Genomic DNA, 22,269 nt, shown 5'->3' with positions numbered 1-22,269 from the left:
AGATGGCTGGATCCTAATACAGCAAGTTTATTAGCTCAGCTTAAAGTCCACAAAGCTAAACCAGGATCAGGCAGGCAGCGGTTGATAACAGAGGAGAGAATGGATGGTTCCCTTTGGTGACCAGAGGGGGAGACTTCTGACAATAAAAGAGCTGTTTGAGTCATTTTCTCACTGACTAAAAACCCAATAGAGCCACACTTTACTGAAATGATGTAAAATATTTTCTGATTAGAATTAATAAGCTAGAAATTTACTTTACTTGATCAAGAAAAAGAACTATATATTTGTCATATGAAGTATAACAAATATATACTGAAATGATGTGAGAATGTTTCTGATGATAATCAATAAACACTATTTTCTTACTTGATAAAAAATCTAAATTTGATCTGATGAAGACTGGATTGTGACAACTATGCAAAATATATACATTAAAAACACAATAGTGGTGGCATTATAAAAGTTTCCTTCTTCACACTCCCTTTCAACAACAAATTAAACTCTGTTTGACTTTATTTAAAAATCATTACATGAAATTGATCTAATGTGACATGTGTGTTTACTGTAAACATTATGAGTAATAACACTGTGTAGAAGACAGATGCATCTCAATTCATCATTATTAATGTTTCTTTATATTCTTATTAATACATGAATATTTTTAATTCTTAAAATAAACCATTCAAAATAATTTTAAAATTCAAATTCTACATTCGCACAGTTCATGTTAAAGCAGCAAACAGTGGAAGTCTCTGGTTCTGGTGGTGACAGTTGCTGCCATGTTGTGTTGTTGTGGGTCTTTAACAATCAGTGACGTTGCAGAAGATTTGGAGACGCACACACTGGTTTATTCACAACATGGAGGGAGATGTGATCAACCAGATAGCAGATGTGTGACATGGAGACAGTTCATCTGCAGTTTGATGAAGAACTTTACTGTTTACTTTACCTGGGATTTTACTCACATTCTTCTGATATTTATCTGTTTTCTGTTTTTCAACTACAAAGTCCTAAAGTTTCCCGACTTGGTCATTAAACAAAAACACACAAAGTGATGTCATTTCCTGTAACGCAGAGACTCTTTCAGGTGTTTGATTACAGGGAGAAGGTTAACTGAACCCTTGTGCTATCTTAGATGGCCCCACCCCCTTACATTGACGTGTTCTCCCTACCATGACAAAGGTGGATAAAGGTGGAAAGATTTCATGTAATCCATGGACACCAGTGAAGATCACAAATCATTGAAGAAAAAAGGTTCAGAGCACTGTCTAGTGGGTCTAGATGACCCAACTCCCAATGTTAAGGTGCCCAGGATAGCATAAGGGTTACACAGACACACATATTGACACAGTTTACTGCTTGATTACTTTTCTATCTGTGTGTTTTGCAGATCAGCTGTTGCTCCTGCAGGATGTGTCCATCCTCCTCACCTGTGGTTCTCCATGGAGGAGTCCTGTCCTAGTAATCAGTGCTCTTTCAGTCTCTCAGTCCTCTGTGTCGGGGCGTCCCTCATTCTCTCTAAGCTTTCCTGCTGCTCCAACACTGAGGTCTGCTCAGCATTTGGTTTTGTCTTTGCTCTGCCTGTTATTTAAGATTCTGAGGGTTTTTCATTTTTGAGATGAGCTTTGTTTTTCTTGATCCCAACTTGTGGCGCTTTTGGTTTTAAAATTAAATACTACTTGGAACAAGTCAGGGCCTGATTTCTCTCTGCACCTGGGTTCTAGTTATTCCTTGATTCACACCTTCAGGGGGCGGAGCTCTGCTCAGGTGTTCCTGAATCAGGAAATGAGAAAGTTTAAAGTTTTCCTCCATGTCAGAAAGAACAGAGCAGGAAAAGATGGAGGCTCCACCTTCTTCTTCACAATGAGTCTTTGTGTTTTCTGTTGTCTTCTCCACTCATGATGAAGGTAGTGACTTGTCTGTGTCTCTCATCTGTGAGGAAGAGGAGCAGCAGAGGAAGAGCTCAGACTGAAGTTTGTCTTGAAATTCTTCTGTTCAAAAAGAAAAGAGTTTTTCCAAAAACCATCAGTTTAGAGTTAGAATTTATGTAGTTCTCATTTGTCCACATTCGTGGTTATCACCCTAATATGATTGTGTCTCAGTTCTGTCTTTCAGTGAGAAAATACTTTCATGCAAAGTGCTGACTATAAAAGATTTGATGTTCACACCAGTCCACAAAGTCCTTGATCACCTTCTTCTATTCCAGATCGTTTCCCTCCGACACGCGTCCAACGATGGCTGTGTCATCGGAGAACTGCTTGATATGGCAGCTGTTTGAGTCACAGTGGAAGTCAGATGTGTAGAGTGTGAAAAGAAAAGGAGAGAGCACTGTTCCTTGTGGAGCCCCCGCGCTGCAGACCACCTGATCAGACACACAGTCTTGGAGCCTCTCTTACTGTAGTCTGTTGGTGATTTAGTCAACAATGCACGAGGTCAGCTGGTTGTCAACTCCCGATCCTTCCAGCTTTCCTCTGAGCAGTGATGGTTGAATGGTGTCAAAAGCACTGGAGAAGTTAAAATACATGACCCCCACAGTACTTCCAGGTTCCTCCAGGTGTAGCGGGGTTCTGTGCGTTAAGTGAAATAACTGAATCCATGCACTCCATCATTTCTGTAATGAGTTTGATAAACATGTGTGAATCCTTTATTGCTTTGACTACAATGCTTGAAATAAATCAATAAATCAAATCAAATCAAGGAGATGACAGCGTCATCCACACTAATGCCTGGTTGATGCACAAACTGCAGGGGTCAGTAGGGGTTGGAGGTGGTTTAGGATCAGCCTCTCCAGGGTCTTCTTTGGGTGAAACGTTAAATCCACATCCATATGCCGTCTTTGGTACTGATACAGGACGTTTTCCTCAGAACAGGGAACCTCCTTGTGTTGAGCCTCCAGGCTCCAGTTGAGCATGTACGCTACGACCTGGCAGAGTTGGTCTGCACAGTGACTGAGCAGTCTGGAGTAGATGCTATCAGGACCTGTAGCTTGTGTGATGTCTGGGTGTGATGTTTGCAGCTGAGACACCACAGTGTGAAGAAGCTCACAGGCCAACACTGCGTTAGCAGATGGAGGATATACACAGTTATCGCCATAACATGTGAGAATTCCAGGTAATATGGCTTGTCACAACGTGTTGTGACTAGAGTGGCCTGGTTAACATGGGAGCCAGATGACCTTAAAGTTCAGGAACAGGCTTTTATTCTCAGATCACACACCTTGGCTGCACAGCTCACACACTCATCCCCCCCCTTTCACACTGAGCTCCTTCCATTTCATGGGCTCAGTAATTGGCTGGCCACGCCCAGGCAGGAAGCCACTTTAACCAAACTATAAAGAAATATACAACAAAAGACAGAAATGTCTTGGAAACCATATAGTTGAAGTCCTGTAAACAAAGACAAACATAAATGAACAACTCAAATCACTACAAACAAAAGTTATACAAAGAAACCCAAATCCTTTCCACTTCCTATCCACAAATCCTAAACAGGAAGTGAAGGCCTTGGCCACCATTTTGTTCTTTGGGCACCAGGAAGAGAAGATGAGAAACATGACAAAAATCAAACAAGTCTAAACATTTGGTGGTTGTTTTTACATACATGTGTCTAAAAGTGATGAGCAATTACAGACAGGTGACAAGTAGGTACAACCAGTTTGTCACACGGCCAAAGACCGGCAGCCAGCAGTTCAATGTCCCGTGTACAGAGTCTCTCCTTAACACTCATGTCCCTAGGGTTGCACCATTTGTCATTCACAAACATCGCCAACCCACCTCCTTGCCTCTTGCCGCTCTCTCTTGCTGTCCAATCCGCTCTCATGAGGTGAAATCCGTTATTGTCGTCTCGTTTTGCCTTTGCAGATTCGGATGGTTTGGGACGTCCAAAAAATGAAATAAGCAGTTGGGAAATAAAAAGACACACAAGAGTCTGCATTAATTTTCAAACATATTGCAAAAGGGGAGAGTCGGAAAAACACGACCTGTTTGGCATTGTGGTTGTCCGCTCTTTCTCCGTCATTAGACTCTGTGTCTGTGCGTGCAAGATATTTGTTGCCATTCAAGAATTCATGTTTAATCCACAATGAGCAGGTGTCTGTTTCATAAACACTCCAGCACAGAAAGTAAACAGAGAGCAGGAATCAAAGGCAAGACTGCTGCTGACCTCGGCACGTCTTATCTGGTTTCACTATTCATTCAAGAATATTTCACAATACAATATTCACGTATATAAATGGAATCAAATAAATGCATAATCAAATGAGTATAAAATATTGTGGAACTTCTGTAATGCATGATAAAAAGACTATAGAAAATATAATGTGACCCCTGTTCGCCTCCACACCGTTTAGGGAGACTTGTTTGTCAGAGGAAAGTTCATTCAGCCAAGTCTCTGTGACGCACAAGATGTTGCTCTCCTGATACTCTCTGTTTGGTCCAGTTAGCGCCGTACAGGCTGCCATTAGGGGCTGTCGCTCCGTGCGGCGTATTTACAAAGAATTGATTAACACACCATAAACACACTTGCACACACACATCACACGCATATGCACACGCACGCAAAGAAACAAAAACAGAAAAAATGTATTGTAAAAGATCATGTAATTTCCTGTTAGGTAAAAACAGAGGTTCTTTCATGTTTTTGAGGTTTCAGGGGGGTATTCCAGAAAGCACGTTTAAACTCCCCTGACTTTAATCCTAAACTCCGGCTGAAATCCACCTGAACTTGCTTACTCTGGGTATGTCGGTTCCAAAAGACCGGATATGAGTTGGCATAATTACGCTGGACTTGGTAACCCTGGCTTAATGCACGTGCACGTCAAGTACATGAAGACATTCTCAATGGATCGCTGATTTGTGGAGTCACCATGGAAACGGGTGGAGAAAAAAGAGAGCACTGTACTTCAGTGAGACGGAGTCTGAGATTTAAATGACGGCGTCAAAAAAGTAATACGGCTGCATCAGCAACAGACAGAGTTTCACAAAGTAACTAGACAAAGTAAATGCACGAGTTTCTGATCTTATTTACAATTACATTATTATATATATTGCCAGCAGACCCAACGTGCATGTGACTGCCACTACATATATATATACACACATACATACACACATATATATATAGAGAGAGAGAGAGAGAGAGAGAGAGAGAGAGAGAGAGAGAGAGAGAGAGTTTGAGTTCATGCCATAAAATATGGGAGCAGAAACAAAAGTGTATATCAGTGTATATATATACAACTTATACAACTTAAATGAATTATTTCTATTGGTAACAAGTAAATGAATTAAATTTATTCAACCTAATTTCTTACGTCAATAATTTTTTTACAACTCAAATTTACATATTTATCTGACTAAATATAATTTCACTCCAATTCAATTAAGTGTTTTTCCATCTTAATTTATTGTACTTCTTGAACTCTCATATGTCTAAGGCTACATTCACACCGCAGGCTGAAATGACCCAATTCCCATTTTTTTGCCCCTATGCGACCTGTATCTGATCTTTTGATGACAGTCTTAATGACACAGATCCGATCTTTTCAAATGTGACCCAGGCCACTTGGGTATGTGGTCCTGAATCCGATACGTATCTGATCTTTTGAAATGCGACCTCTGTCTGAACGGCCAGGCCACATGTATCCGACCCGTACGTCATTGATACACTACAAACTTCATAATTCTGCGTTGAAGTAGGCGGGAACTTGAACATAAACATCAACCATGGTGGACGATACTGCTGAGATCAGTCAGTGGAAGGGAAGTGAGGTCACCAATTTGATTAATATTTGGGGTGACAGCTCTATTCAGGCCAAACTCGAGGGCTCTTATCGCAACCGGGCGTTTTTTGAAAAAATTTCCAGCGAAATGGCTGAGCATGGTGTTGAACCTTTCCCGCAATTACTTTTTTTCCTTTCAGACCGTGTTCAGAAGCGTGGGGGAGACCTTCTCCAGGGCCAAAGGCGGATCCTCCTGCAGAGTTTACTTCCGCGTTCGGACCCTCAGATTCTCCAGAGCAGGTTAATAAAGTTTCAATAGCATTTATTCTGGGGGAAGCCTTCTTTTATTATCATTCTCCTTCCCCCTTAACACACAGCATGAATGTGCGCCCCCAACACACTTCTGCAGCCCCCTTCTAGCTCCCTCCTGTGCTGCACGTGCTCTCTCCTCTCTCTTACACACACGCGGCCCCAGCACATAAACATCCCAATTCCACAACAGTGGGTATAGACAATCCTGGTTCCAATGCCTTCTTACAATGAGAAGATTGTTATTGTGCTGGCTCCTTTGTGAAAATAAATTTATTAATGCAAAAAAAGCTCCGCTGTTGACAACACTGTTGTTGACATCCATTGCTAACGTTAGCTACTTCCACAAACAACAAGTTACATCGTTCACCGTTGAGTACTCTTCTGCGCATGCGGGTCACTTCTGGGTCATTTCACGTTCACACAGGAGATCAGAAAAGTTTGCATTTAATTGGAAATGTGAACGGCCTTGCAAAAAAAAAAATCGAAATTGAGCATTAAGCCCTGCAGTATGAACGTAGCCTAAGTTTGATGCCGCAAATATTCTCGTTTTTATAACAATAACATGAATAATGCAATGTGGATTTGCAAAACATATTATTTATTTAGTTAACATGACTTTGATTATAACTTTAGTTCATACAACATGATTCAAAATTAGGGGTCCTAAATAAACTCATCAACCTCTCCTTCCCTCTCACACATGGTGCAGAAAGAATCAAACAAATTCGTCCAGACAGGCAAAGGAAATGGTATCCCACAATTCCATGCACTGCCAATCTAACAGCAGCACCAAAGTTACACCTACTTAATTGAAATTTTTTGAATCGAAGTAAAATAACTGTCTGATGACTACGTGTTATTTTTAAGGTGACTTAACTAAAAAAAAAAGATTTATCTTAAATGAAGCAAATAATTAAGTTAAAACAAAGTAAAAAAGTTTATTTTCCCAACATCCATATGTGGTCTTATCACCCTCTCACGGTGGAAAAAGTATTATCTGAGCTTCTTCATCCACTAAATCATCTTCAAATGGACACGCCATGCTGCTTCACCTCTCTGAAAACAAACTAACCTTCAACTAAACCTGCTCCAGACCAGGTTATGTTCAGAGCATGAGTTGCTATGGCAACTTGACATTATTACTGGGAGGAGACTAACACAAACACACACATAAGGGGCGGAGCTCTGTTCAGGTGTTTCTGAATCAGGAAATGAGAACATTGAGAGTTTTCCTCCGTGTCAGAGCAGACAGAGCAGGACTTTCTTCTTCTTCTTCACGGTGAGTCTTTGTGTTTCTGTTGTCTTCTCCTCTCATGATGAAGGCCGTGACGTGTCTGTGTGTTCTCCTCTGTGAGGAAGAGGAGCAGCAGAGGAAGAGCTCAGACTGAACTTTGTCTTTAACTTGTTCTTCTGTTCAAAAAGAAGAGAGTTCTTCCAAAAACCAGCAGCTAAAGGTCACTGCAGGTTACCTGAGAGGGAAACCTGAGGAGTGTGTGTGTGTGTGTGTGTGTGTGTGGGGGGTGTTGAACAGAGGGAGTTTAGACCTAAACAAGGCTTTGAGTGACAGAGTGGACAACAGTTTATTTCTGACAGAAACAACACAAACATACAAAGAGACCACAATGCAGCTGTCAGAGCTGCTGAAGGCCAAACTTTGAGTTCTGCTGGATCCTTGTTCTTCCAAACAGTTGGTGACTCTGCTCCACCCTTCCTCTCAGCTCAGATTCAAATGACATTCCAGAGAGGCTGTGGAAGCTCCTCAGTGCTTTGATCTCCGCTGAAGAAGGTTGTGAGGCTCTCAGGTCCTCAGTGCTGAACAACTGCATGTTTCCAATCCTCTCAGTACTGACATCTCCTTCATTTCTGAACTTCTGACATGATTCTGATGGAACAAAGCTGTGAGCTCGTCTCTGATTGGTTCTTCCACAAACATCATTTCTTCATCACCTGCTCTGTAGTTTGAATCAAATCCCCTTTAAAAGGTTTCCTTACAAAGCAGAAGGTCACATGACGTCTGTCACTGAGATGAACAATCTGTCAATCAGCTTGAAGCTCCGCCCCTCCTCTCAGCCGTTGTCAGGTTTCTTTTTGAACCTGTTCTCTGTCTTTAGTTCAGAAAATCTCTGAATTCATGTCTGTCTTTCTTTTCTCCTCATTCTTTGATCTCTGTCTGTTTTTCTTGATGCTTCATGTTTCCTGAAGTGTAGAAACAGGAAGTTTGTTATTTCTTTGTCAAAGTGACTGAATGGAAATGTTGCTGCTGCAGCTCCATGTCTCTACCTGGTGGAGGGAGAGCAGAACTGCAGCAGCTGATGGCAGCTTCCTCTGTAGGGGTGTGTATTGGCAAGAGTCTAGCGATACGATTCGTGGCCCAATATTTGACCGGAACATATTTTCTTTCTTTTTTTCTTAAATTATGACTTACTCTACCTGAATTTCAAAATGTCTTCCGTTGTAATAAAATGGTCAAATTCAGTTTATTTAATGATCACAATGTTAACCACTGCAACTGTATCTCATATAAGTAACTTTTACCCCAAAAATGAATAGTGTTTTTATTTTGGTAACTTAAAATATAGAAAGGGAACAGTAAACAATTTCTGATTACCTGAGCAAAATATTTTTCAGAATAAGAAAAAACAAAAAGTGTGATGATGAGGCAGCATGACAGAACGAAGGAAAGTGTCAAAGGCTACGTTCACACTGCAGGGCTTAATGCTCAATTCGGATTTTTTGAAAAAAAAATCCGAATTTTCGGATTTTTTTGAAAAAATCCGAATTGTTCGCTAGACCGTTCACATTTCCAAGTAAATCCGAACTTTTGTGATCTCCAGTGTGACCGTGACACGACCCAAACGAGACCCGCATGCGCAGAAGCCAGAAGAATACTCAACGGTGAACGACGTCACTTGTTTGCGGAGCAGATGTCAACAACAGTGTTGTCAAAAGCGGAGCTCTTTTTGTAATATTAAATTTATTTTCACGAAGGAGCAGCACAATTACAATCTTCTCATTTTAAGAAGGCAATGGAGTCGGGATGGTCTGTACCCACTGTAGTGGAATGGAAATGTGTATGTGTTGGGCCCGCGCGCCCCGTGTGTGTGCAAGCGCGTGCCGCGATAGAGAATTAGGGGGGGGGGGGGGGGGGCAGTGTGGGCGCGCATTCATGTTGTGTGTTACGGAGGACGGTAATAAAAGAAGGTTTCCCCCAAAATAAATGCTATGGACTCTTTATTAACCCGTTCTGGAGAATCTAAGGATCAGAACAGGGAGGAGGAGGAGGATCGCCTCGGGTCCCTTGCGCTTCTGAGCACGGTGACGGTCGGAAGGAGAGAAAGAAAAAAAAGTTATAGCTGTAAAGGTTCAACACCACGCTCTGCCATTTAGCTGGAAATTTTTTCAAAAACCGCCCAGTTGCAATAAGAGCCCTGGAGTTTGGCCTGAAAAGAGCGATCAGCCCAAATATTAATCCAATCGGGGATCTCGCTTCCCTTCCACTGACTGATCTCAGCAGCATCGTCCACCATGGTTGATGTTTACGTTCTCGTTCCCGCCTACTTTAACGCAAAATGATGACGTTTGTTGCGTGTCGATGACGTACAGTTCGGAATCAAGTCGCCTGGCCGGTCAGACGGCGGTCGCAATTGAAAAGAACGGCTACAATTCGGATTCAGGACGGCAAACCCACGGGGCCTGGGTCGCAATTGAAAAGATCGGATCTGTGTCATTCAGACTGTCATGAAAAGATCGGAATTGGGCCACTTAGGGGCAAAAAATTCGGAATTGGGTCGTTTCAGCCTGCAGTGTGAACGTAGCCAAAGATGCTTTAACTCAGGGGTCGGGAACCTTTTTGGCCGAGAGAGCCATAAACGCCACATATTTTTAAATGTAATTTCGAAAGAGCCATACAATAATGTAGTGTCACTTTCTCACACTGAGGCACGAAGACTTAACCTCTTTTAAGGTTGTTTATTCCGGCTACTGCAGACCGCAACAAACGCCGTACAATTAATTCAGCAACTCCTCAATCTCTCCCGCTGAGACGAGAGCGCTTCTCCCAACTTTATATTCCTTTGCTCCCGCTCCAGCCCTCCCATTTCCCTTATTCGGCCCATAGCTGAACCCCATTGGTCCAAATTACCTAACAACAGGCTGAGCGACAGAACTGAGGGCCAATCAGATCTCTGCTTGATGCGTTCAATGAACTCCAGAACTTTTAACGCGGCCCAACAGCCAAGTTAAACTCAGTCCACGACAATATGTTTAAAACTAAATATACAAATGAATGTGTGCATTTGATGTAATTTCAACATTTTTAAAGTACAATAAGTCTGTGGATTCTTTTTAATAACATTGTTGTGCTGTTGCTGATAAATGATGAGTATTTCTCGTGGTAGTTTTGCTGATGGTCTAGTCTGGGTGATACGTGGTGAGTTTCTGCTTCATGCAGCCGTTGAGACTTTAAATGTGATCTTAGGTCTGAATGTTCTGTAGATGTGAGACAGACTGATCACATGCAGACCTGGAGTCAAACATACACTCTCACGCTGCAGTGAGTGACAGGCAGCGGGTTTTACGATTTTTCCGATTCACCTGCTGCCTGTCCCCCCCCCCCCTGCTTTCTTCCTCACACATCCCATCCCCTCAACTTTTTTAACCAATAAAGTGAAAGAGATCTCATTCAAACTAATCCATAAATTCTATCCATCCAAACGATATCTGCAAAGGTTCAAAAAAGATATTGATGTTGCCTGCTCTTTTTGTCAAGAACACCCTGAAGATGCTGTATATTTATTTTGGTCATGTCCCTTTTCCACTACTCTCTGGTCTAAAGTTTGTCATTTCATTTCCGCCCACATTGACCCTGACTTTCGCCTGTATTTAGAAAATGTTATGTTTGGCCTCACCCACTGTCCATCATTAACCTTTTGTTGTTTTTATGCAAATGGCACATTCATAAATCAAAAGTTACGAATCATACCCCTCATTTCTCAATTTTTATCAATGAGTTCAAACAATACATTAAGACAATAAGAAACTCTGATAATAAGAACGCCATCAAAACATTAGATCTGTGTGTTAGTTTCAATATATCTGCATAAAATGTACTAACCCCCTGGCTTGTTGCTTCGTTGTTGTTGTTCACTGTATTGAATTTTTACATTCAATAAAGTTTGAAAAAAAAAAATCCCGTCCCCTCAACTGCGCACTCTTTTTCAGAGACGGGAGCGCGCAGTTTTAGGCGCGGCAATTAACAGGTTTCCGGTGTGGGTACCGGATCGACTCGGGATGCCGGATGTTCTCGGGGTCCTTCGGGGGTCCTTCGACCAATGATGACGTCACCCTACGGTAACACCAGTTGGACAAACTACTTATAGAGCGATTTACGTTTAGCGATTTTACTACTTAGCGACATCGTACCCATCTAAGGAATTTTTGAGGCTTCGTTTTGGGTTTGAAGAGAATGACTTCAGTTTTTGTTTGAATGACATTGAGACGGTGGATCATTTATTCCTTAACTGTGGAATTGTAAAAACATTCTGGGATGAGTTCTGCTTTTGGTATTCTTCCAAAATTGCAATGCCAGTTCATTTACAGTCAAAAAATGCTCTATTCGGTGTGGTATCATAAAATAAACCAGAAAATACAGTTCTTAATATCCTGATATTGCAAGGAAAGTTTTATATACACAAAAATAAATTTTTGAAGACCAAACCACTTTTTATAACATTTCATAAAGAGCTCTGTTTTTACTTTCAATCCCTTCATTATATGAAAAAGAAGAATGGCTTGAAATTGCTTAGTTTTGTTCAGAAATACAAACTTCACGAGTACCCCTAACTAGTATTAGACTATTTAGATTGGTTCTATGTTTCTTTATTTTATTTTACTTATTTGTTTTTATTTATTTGTGTGTTATGTTCATTGTTTCTTTTTTTCCCCTCTATTCTTTATTTTCTATGTTAATATGTGATGTTTGGCAATGGTGACTGATCTTTGAGGTAATGTTGATTACATTGTTATTGTTCGTTATTTAATGTATGATACTTCAATTGTCAATAAAGTTTAAAAGAAAAACTTAGCGACGTTAACTCATTGGTCGTGGCAACTTACAGCCAATCAAATAGTGTGACGTCATCATTGGTCGAAGGACCCCGAGAACATCCGGCAGCCCGAGTCGATCCGGTACCCACACCGGCGGGAACAAACTCTGTGAAATAATAGATAATAGTAAACTGATGGCAGAGTGGCACAGAGTTTCAGTTTGGTATCCATCCCAAGTAAAAACAAAGTAGTTCATGTCTCATAACAATAAAATAGGCTGCCTTTGGCTTAGAGGTAAGATCTTAAACCCGAGCCTGAGTCAGAACCCGACCGGGCACTAAATGACAATCATTACGTTTGGGTCTGTTCGGGCCGGGTTTCTCTCTTGCTGACTTTTTAATAAATATATTGTAATGGCTGCAAAGAAGCTCCTTAGTCGGGCGGTTGTCAAACAGCTCTTTCTTAATCCTGTACGTCAGAACGGTTACCGCACGAACTGAAAGGCACAGCCAGCTTCTTCTTACTCAGAGGGAGAACGTTCACCGAACGCACACACACACACACACACACACACACACACACACACACACACAGGCAGACCCCGCCCCCTCTATCCCCTCAGTCACCAGCCCACCATTGATTGAAATACACTGTGGTCCAGAAACTGGCAGAAAGAGGGGGGCGCCGGCCACCCGCAGCTCTGCGCACGTGTCGATAATGTAATATTCCCCCTACAAGTCCGCATCTATTTTGTTTAGTTATCCCCAATATGGAGCAGCAAGAAGTCAAGGATAAACTTCAGACAGGGGAACTGAAAAGGCAAAAATACACCGCCGTGTCTGCAGTATTTCTCCGTGTAATGACGCGAGTGCGCATCAAGATCTGTCTTTCACTCTCTTTGTCTGGCCTCTTATTCTGTGTTTCAGCGTTATTTTGTTGTGCAAATGCATTTATCATGATCAAAAAAATATGTAGATTATTTTAACCTTAAGAAATCTTGCGTTTATTCTGCCAAAAATACTATGGGATAAATTGAAATTTCGGATTTGCTTCGGGCTCGGGCCTGCAAATCAAGTTAATTGGTTGGGTTTGGATCGGGTTCGGCTTTAAGACACCGAAGGACGCTCAGAAATAATTAAATAAATATTGTCCTGGCAGGATTTTGAATCGATACAAGTATCGTCAAACAAACTATCATGATATTTTGCCAAATCGATATTTTCTAACACCCTTATTCCTCTGCCTCCCACTGCTGTCTGACTGCATTCACCTGAACCTGAGAGGAAACTCAAGAGAAGAGCCAATCAGTGGAGGAGCAGCTGATCTGTTGGTGAAGGAGGATCAGAGCTGATGATGAGGAGGGTTTCCTCTGCAGGTGAAGGAGGAAGGTGTGTGTGAGCTGATGTGGATCCAGTGAATCCAGCAGCATGGATCAGTGGGAGGAACCACAGGAGGGAGCCCCTCCCTCTAAAAAAAGCAGAGATGGTAACCATGACAACCAGAGCAAAGCTCAGAGGTGAGATGAACATCTCCAACTGTCCATGATCTTCTCCATGTCAGAGCTCAGGACTCACACCAGCAACCTTCATTCTTCACAGGAACCAACCAGGACCAGGACCTGAATCAAACAGCAGGGAGCCCACAACGAGACGCAAGTCACTGGATTGTGGTGCTGACTTCAAAGACATCCATTCAGAAGTGGAACAGTGAGTGTTTGTCAGAGTTTTTGGAGGCTGGATTCTAGTTCAGATGATCAACAGTTTTCAGATGAAGGACTTGAGGTCTGGTTCAGTTCTGGATCTCTCTGATCAGACTCACTTGGAGCATCATGTGTGTGATGAGATCTTTTCAGTTGAGTCTTCTGAGAGTCTCTGAGAGACATCAGAGATGTTGGAGAAGAAAACATGTTGACTGCTGACTCTGACTGACAGCAGCTCCAGTCTAATGAGAAGAATCACTGCAGACTCCTAGGATTCAGATTTTCATGCTTTCCAAACATCACATTGTTCTAGTTTGACTTTCTGCTCTCAGAATTTCTACATTTCTACATGGAGAATTGGAATCAGCTTTTCTAGAAAAAAGTCTGGATTGACTGACAGAAAATGCTGAAAGCTGGAAACTGTTGATCCAAACATGTCATGTTATTCCAGACTAAACAGCTCAGTCTGTGTTCATGTCAAAGTCCATCAGCTGTTCATGAAGAAGCAGATCCTCCAACACTCTGATGGTTTGGTGTTTGCAGAGGTCAACAGGTCACACAGAGAGTCCAGTCTGCAGCCTCCAGCTGTGGATCCATGAAGAGTGACCGGTCCAAAAATGATCCTCCAAACTTCAGAACTGAACCAGGACCTTCAGACTCACAGTAAGAAGCAGTTTCTAGTGAACAAAGCAGAGTTAAGCTCTCAGCAGGAACAACAATGTTCTCATCAAGAACATCAACTGATCCATCCAGGAAGGTCAACCATCTGCTGTGAGCGCTTTAGGTCTGAGAGGAAAGAAAAGAGTTGGACAACTCTGGAGGACACAAAGCTCAGTCTGTGAGGATGAAGCAAACAGCTGAACTTTTCTCTGAGCTCAGTCCAGACATGAGCTCCAAACACAGCTAAGGCATCATTTAGACCTACAGATGGACTAGATCTGCTCTGGTTTAACCTGGAAACACATTTGCTCACATTCAGCACAGTCTGGATCCCAATATCTGAGTCTGAAGATCAGAGAGGATCTGCTCCATGATCAGAGTTAGTCTGGAACTTCCCACTGACTGCTTTGATTGTTGTTCACTAACTTTTCTCCTTAGTGTCCACAGAGAGAAGAAGAGGAGCGGACCCCAGTCTGCAGAAAGAGCCAGAGCTGGTGAGTCAGAGCCTGATCATCTGCTGATGGATTCTTCTGGAAACATGTGGAACACTCATGAAGGAGCTTTCTTCTCTGCTCTGTCAGCAGATGTTGGTCTGCAGGAGATGTTTGGAGAACATCAGATCAGTCTGAGGAGCAGAAGTGAACATGTGGCTGAAGGAACTGAAGGAAGAGAAACGCTCCTCAACAGGGTCTACACTGAGCTCTACATCACAGAGGGACTGAGACCAGAGGCTCACACCCAACATGAGGTGATGCAGCTGGAGACCACCACCAAGACCAACCAGCTCCATGACACTGCAATCAAGAACCCAGACATCTTCAAAGTCCTCCCTGACCAACACAGATCCATCAGAGTGGTTCTGACCAGCGGAGTTGCTGGAGCTGGAAAAAGCTTCTCAGTGCAGAAGTTCACTCTGGACTGGGCCGAGGGCTTGGAGAACCAAGACATCAGTGCTGTGGTTCCTCTGTTCTTCAGGGAGATGAACTTGATCAGAGATGAGCAGCACAGTCTTCTCACTCTGATCCAGCTGTTCCATCCAACACTCCAGAAGATCCCAGCAGAACAGCTGTCTGTCTGCAAACTTCTGTTCATCTTTGATGGTCTGGATGAAAGCAGACTTTCTCTGGACTTCAACAACAGTCCGCTGGTGTCTGATGTCACACACAAGTCCTCAGTCAACGTGCTGCTCACTAACCTCATTCAGGGACGTCTGCTGCCCTCAGCTCTGGTCTGGATCACTTCCAGACCTGCAGCAGCCAATCAGATCCCTCCTTCATGTGTGGACAGACTGACAGAAGTCCGAGGCTTCAATGATGCTCAGAAGGAGGAGTACTTCAGGAGGAGGTTCCCAGATGGAGAGCTGTCCAGCAGAATCATCTCCCACATCAAGGGCTCCATGTCCCTCTACATCATGTGTGAAGTTCCAGTCTTCTGCCGGATCACTGCTGTGGTTCTGGAGAACCTGCTGACCACAGAGCAGAGAGGAGAGCTGCCCACCACCCTGACTGACATGTACTCCCACTTCCTGATGGTCCAGACAAAGAGGAAGAAGAACAAGTACCAGCAGGAACATCAGACAAGTCCACAAGAGCTGACAGAGACTGACAGGGAAGTTCTTCTGAAGCTGGGGAGGCTGGCATTTGAACATCTGGAGAAAGGAAACATCATGTTCTACCAAGAAGACCTGCAGCAGTGTGGTCTGGATGTCACAGAGGCCTCAGTGTACTCTGGAGTTTGTACTGAGATCTTCAGAAGAGAGTGTGGGATCTTCCAGAAACCGATCTATAGCTTTGTTCATCTGAGCGTTCAGGAGTTTCTGGCTGCAGTCTACATGTTCCACTGTTACTCCAACAGGAAGGTAAAGGTCATTGAGGACTTCCTGAAGAACAACATGGAGAACCCATCCCTGGATGAGTTTCTGAGTAGAGTCATGAAGAAATCCCTGCAGAGTAAAACTGGACACCTGGACCTGCTGGTTCGCTTCCTTCATGGTCTCTCTGTGGAGTCCAACCAGAGACTCTTAGGAGGCCTGCTGGGTCAGACAGAGAAGAATCCAGAAACCATCCAGAGAGCCATAAATAACCTGAAGGAGATCAACAATGGAGGAGTCTCTCCTGACAGAAGCATCAACATCTATCACTGTCTGATGGAGATGAAGGACCTCTCAGTTCATCAGGAGATCCAAGAGTTCCTGAAGTCAGAGAACAAATCAGAGAAGAAACTCTCAGAGATCCACTGCTCAGCTCTGGCCTACACTCTGCTGATGGCAGAGGAGGTTCTAGATGAACTGGACCTGAACCAGTACAAGATATCATCAGCTGAGGGTATGCGGAGACTGATCCCAGCTGTGAGGAACTGCAGAAAGTTCAGGTGAGTCCAGAAGTGATTGTGATGATAAATCAGATCAGTGTTCAGATTGATTTACAAAGAATGAAAGGTTTGAAAATGATTAGAAATAAAAAACATGAAGGAAGAAAATCAGTTTATTAACAGTCATATAATCTTTTAGCTAAAGAGCAGGATCATATTTGTCCAAATGAAATCCAATCCAGAACCTTCTGAAATGTTTGAACTCAAAGCAGACGGTCCAGAATGAAAGGATGTCTTCATTTCCACAATGTCAATCATTCTAGAAGCACATTTCTAAAATGCTCTTTCTTCTGCTCATCATCTTTTTTCTAGATAAATCATTGATCTGTGAATAAAACAGTTTGATGACCAGAAGAAGAAACTGAAGCAGAAACTAATTCTTTCTTTTGATCCTTTTGGTTCCTTTGGTTCAGTCAACCATCATCTGCATACATACAGACTCTGTTGAAGATCTGAGTCCCACACACAGCAGTGCAGACAGAAAATCAGGGAAATCTGTCTGAAATCTGCTTCTTAATGTGGTTGTATTTATTTGTTTATCCAGTTCAATTGAAAAGATTCATGTTTTAGATTTTTGCCTTTCTTCTGTTTTTTTTCTGGATTGTTATTTCTTTGATGCTTACAGAAAAATCCCAGAGTGTGAGTACAACTTAACCAGAAAATCTTCTGGATCAATCCAGGCTTTTGGAATCAGAAAATGCAGTTTGTGTTGTTCATAAAGTTTTATTGTGAAAGTCTTTATTGGAAAGACAAATTTAGCAGTTTGGACAGCAGAATGAAGCCTAGCATCACAGCTAACTTATAAACCTGTACAGGTTCTTGTTCCTCCATACGGAGGTTCTGGAATCCAGTGAAAAAAAGTCCAGACATGCTTTGATTCACCTGCATGGATTCAGCAGGTGCCTTTGAAAAGACTCTGGCTGTTTAGTTATAGTGTAGCTCTAGAACCATGAGAACCATGATTTTCCTGATCAAATCTAGATAGCCATCAGCAGTCTGGAATGTGGCTTCTTCTGTCCGTGGAACATCAACAGCCTCATTGTTTGATGTGTGTGTGAACTGTGAGGAGTGTGATGGGTCAAAGGTCAGAGTGATGTCAGCATGGTCTCCTGAGGCTCATGTGCAGAGGATTCCTGGCTTTCAATGAGACGTATCCACCTGCTTTTATTGGAGTAAGACACTTTTCTGTTTCCTGTTGAAGCTCCGCCCCTTGGCCTCTTTCTCTGCTGTTTCCCTTTTCCAGACAGTCTGTGAACACAGCACGTAGACAAACAGAGCTCTCCCTATGAAAACATGACAAAAGCCTGAATGTTCAGCCAACTCTACTGCAGTTTAGAAAGGACTGCAGACCATCACCAACTACCGGCAACCATCCCCCCACCCTGCAGACAGCTCCCGCTTGGCTGAGGACCTTAACGACTTCCATTCAAGATTTAAAAGACTTCAACCTTCCTCTTCAGCCACCATTTCCATCACACAGGATCTAAGTGCATTTCCAACCTCCCCCACACCTGCCCCCTCACCTGCACTGAGGATCTGTGAAAGAGATGTGTGTCAACACCTTCAGAGGTAGAAGATCAGGAAGGCTCCAGGACCTGATGGAGTGTCTCCATTCTGCCTGAAAGTCTGTGCTGACCAGCTAGCTCCCATCTCCACCAGGATCTTCAACAGCTCCCTGGAGATGTGCATGGTCCCCGCTAGTCTCAAACTCTCCATCATCCCTGACCTCTGTGGTCATGAAATCCTTTGAACGACTGATGCTGGACCACCTGAAGGTCATTACTAACCCCCTGCTAGACCCCTGCAGTTTGCCTACAGAGTGAACAGGTCAGGGATGATGCAGTCAACATGGATCTCCACTACATCTTGCACCACCTTGACTATGCAGATACCTACGCACGGGTCCTATTTATGGACTTTAGCTCTACGTTTAATACCATCATTCCACAGCGCCTCCATCACAAACTGTCCCAGCTCACAGTGCCTCCCTCCACCTGTCAGTAAATCACCAGTTTCGTGACTGACAGGAGGCAGGAGGTGTTACTGGGACGATTCACATCCAGCACCCGGATTCTGAACACTGGCGCCTCCCAGGGGTGTGTTCTCTCCCCACTGCTCTTCTCCTTTACACCAATGAGTGCTCATCAGGAATCCCTTCTGTGAAACTCCTGAAGTTTGCAGACGACACCACAGTCATTGGGCTCATCTGGGATGGTGATGAGTCTGCATACAGAGGATAAGTGGAGTGGCTAGTCCTCAGGTGCAACCTGAACCACCTGGAGTTTAACCCACTTAGAAAGGTGGAAATGACAGTGGACTTCAGGAAGAACCCCCTGCCCCAACCTTTCCATTCACATTTCTCAAAAGTTTGTCCCCTTAACAGACACACATGGGTTCCTAGGATCCACAAGACCTTAAGTGAATCCCTCACATTGACTCACTCTGAAAAAAAGGCTCAGCAGAGGTTGTACTTCCTGTGACAACTCAAGAAGTTCAACCTGCCTCAGGAGCTGCTGACCATCTTCTACACTGCAATAATCCAATCTGTCCTGACCACATCTATCACTGTCTTATTTGGATCAGCAACTAGACACAACAGGGACAGACTGCAGAGAATGATCAGATCTGTTAAGAATATTATTGGTTCCAGCCTTCCTTCCATTCAGCACCTGTACCGGAACCAGGGTCAGGAAGCAGGCTGGCCGAATCACACAAGACCCCTCTCATCCTGGACACTACCTTTTCAGCCTTCTCCTGTCAAGACAATGTGCACCAAAAACACCCGCCGCAAAGTCGGCTTCTTCCCCCGGCCATCACTCTTATGAACTCCAGACGTTGTTCTTGAAAATGGGTCTGCCGTCTGCAGAGTTTGATTACATTTCACGTTCAAGCCCAAAAGAAAAAAAATGCTGAGTCATCATTCCACAGAGTTCAGAGGAGCAGAGAAGTGCAGAAACACTTTCATGTCAGTCAACTGGTAACAGACCCCCCCCCCCCAGAATGTGGTGTTTCCATGTCAATTTAAACAGCTTTAAGGAAGCATCAAGTACATATTTAGAAAAGCTCTTTGAGAACAGAAACAGTGACTTTAACTTCTTTCTACCAAGAAGACCTTCTGAAAAGTTCTGCTTTAAAGCTCCAAGTGGAACTTCATCACAGCCTGAATTCATCATAGATGACCTGTTTCTGTCTTTGTTCCTCTGCACAGATTTCCACAACGATGTGGACTCTCAGAGACTCACTGTGAAATTGTGGCCTCAGCTCTGAAGTCCAACCCGTCCCACCTGACAGAACTGGACCTGAGCAACGACAGCCTGGAGGATTCATCCATGAAGGTTCTGTGTCCTGGACTGGAGAGTCCAAAATGCAGACTGCAGACTCTGAGGTCAGAACATTGAAGCTGCTGGTTGGTTCATTTCTACATTTGTAGTTCTTCACTGAAGCTGAAAGGTTTGGATTCAAAGATTTTCTGGATTTTCCAGAAATTGAACATCTTTGATTTTTTGAAGACTCCGCAGTGGAAGAAAACAGTTACTTAGATTTTCTTTAGAACAAAGATGTTTCCATGGCAACATAAGCTTCAGCTGTTGAAACATTTGACAGATTTCTGAGTTTACAGAGTCAGAAAACAAACAAGAACTCAAACTAATGACAGACTAGTCATCCTGATCAAACCTGTCTGAAAGCTGACATAGGTCAAAGTTCAAATCAGACACAGCAGAGCACGTGAACATCCACGTGCACACGCACACACACAAGTGTAAATCAGACTAGAGAGGAAAATCAGAGAAAGAAGGAGAGTTTTGGTGAAGAGAAAAGAAAGAATTGAGTAAACCTGCAGAGGCAGATCTGTAGCTGCATATCTGTTTAATGTCAGACAATATTTTCAAGGACCAGAGTCTACCAGGTTGAAGTTAAAGTCTGATGTTTTTTTATTTATTTGGTATATATGTTTAATATATATTAGTATTATATCGTTACCATGGCTCAGCGTGTGTGGCAGCATATCTGGGCAGCTCTATCGTTTTGTCCTCCTTACTTTGCGTTTTTTTATATTTTCTTCCACCTTATTTGTGTTTTTTGTATTTTACAACAATTAATACGAAGTTCTGCGACAAAGGACAGAAACATCATTACTTTTGCTTTTTGTTTTATTATATTTTCTTTAAATTTTTGAACCGACTTTACCATCCGTTACTATGGGAATCGTCCGACGAGCTAACGGCGCTCATGTGTCTGCAGCGGGTGTACCGTGAAAGCAGCCTGTTGTGTTTCACAGAGACGTGGCTCAACCAGGACACGACAAACTCCGTGGTCTCAGTTAATGGATTTACACTAATGCGGGCGTAGCAGCTCGGAAAGAAGAAAGGCGGTGGTCTGGCGGTGTTTGTTAATGACCACAACCACATCACTGTTAAAGAACAGCACTGCAGCAAAGACATTGAACTGCCGTACTACCCCCCACGGAAGTTCTCCCATGTGCTGGTGGTCACTGTTTACATCCCCCCGTCAGCCGATGCTGCTGCCGCTTGTGGGCACGTGCACAACACCGTTTCCCAGCAGCAACACCGGCAGGTCCTGATCATGATTTCTGGGGACTTTAACCATGCATGCACCCCCCTCTCCGCCACCCTGTCCAACTTCACCCAGTATGTGGACTGTCATAAAAGGGACAGGAAAACTCTGGACCTTTTATATGATAATGTCAAGAATGCATGTACTTCTGCCCCCTCCCCCCTTTCGGACACTCTGACCACAACCTGGTCCATGTCTCCTCTGCTTACACTCCAGTGACCAAACTGCAGAATCCAACGTTAAAACTGTCAAGATCTGGACTGAGCAGGTAACAGAGCAACTAAAGGACTGTTTCAACACCACAAACTGGGACGTTCTCTGCAGTCCACACGGGGAGGGGGCATTGACAGTCTCACTAATTGCATCACGGACTATGTCAATTTCTGTGTGGAAAACACAGTACCAACAAAAACAGTGCAGTGTTTTCCAACAATAAGCCCTGGGTTACTCCTGAGTTGAAGACCCTCCTAAATGAGAAAAAGAGCGCTTTTCCCTCTGGGGACAAGGAGGAATTGCACAGAGTACAGAGAGACCTGAAATATAAGATCAGAAGGTGCAAGGACTGCTACAGGAAGAAGCTGGAGCAGCGCCTGGAACAGAACAACATCCGTGATGTGTGGAGGGGTCTAAAACACATCTCGGGCCACACTGAGGCTGGAAATGGTCACCAGGTCACAGGCGACCAAGCCTGGGCAAATGAACCGAATCTGTTCTTTAACAGATTCTGCCCAGCCCCCAGTCTCCACCCACACGGCCCCCTCTTCACACCTTTCCAGCTCAGGCGTCTCCTCCCAGCTCCAGCTGTTATCACCTCAGCACCAAGCAGTCCACTCTGCCCTTCTTCCAACAGAAGTAAAAGGGACCCCCCCCCCCCCCCCCACGGCTCACAGCA

The 22,269-nt window shown here is 43.4% G+C and overlaps 1 protein-coding gene across 10 annotated transcripts in view; it reads left to right on the top strand.

Moving 5' to 3' along the window:
- The first annotated feature begins 7,218 nt into the window (after window positions 1–7,218).
- The window catches only part of LOC110014093 (NACHT, LRR and PYD domains-containing protein 12-like), a 471,367-nt gene continuing 456,316 nt past the window's right edge, over window positions 7,219–22,269 (top strand). For 4 of the 10 annotated variants that reach the window (XM_078934550.1, XM_078934572.1, XM_078934570.1 and 1 more), the window contains exon 1: window positions 13,338–13,589. In XM_078934550.1, coding sequence (XP_078790676.1) covers window positions 13,501–13,589 — 89 coding nt within the window. In that variant the 5' untranslated portion in view covers window positions 13,338–13,500. Of the gene's footprint in view, window positions 7,308–13,336; window positions 13,590–13,671; window positions 13,780–14,315; window positions 14,436–14,870; window positions 14,927–15,013; window positions 16,803–20,010; window positions 20,188–22,269 lie in introns of those variants that run through there. The other 6 variants (XM_078934538.1, XM_078934509.1, XM_078934585.1 and 3 more) reach the window with 5 other exon arrangements.

The sequence above is a fragment of the Oryzias latipes genome, chromosome 2 (assembly GCF_053564925.1).
Source record: "Oryzias latipes strain Hd-rR chromosome 2, Olatipes_Hd-rR_3.1".
NCBI classification, from domain to species: Eukaryota; Metazoa; Chordata; class Actinopteri; order Beloniformes; family Adrianichthyidae; genus Oryzias; species Oryzias latipes.
Note: the sequence above shows the minus strand (reverse complement) of the source record. Positions and strands in the feature narration are given on the sequence as shown.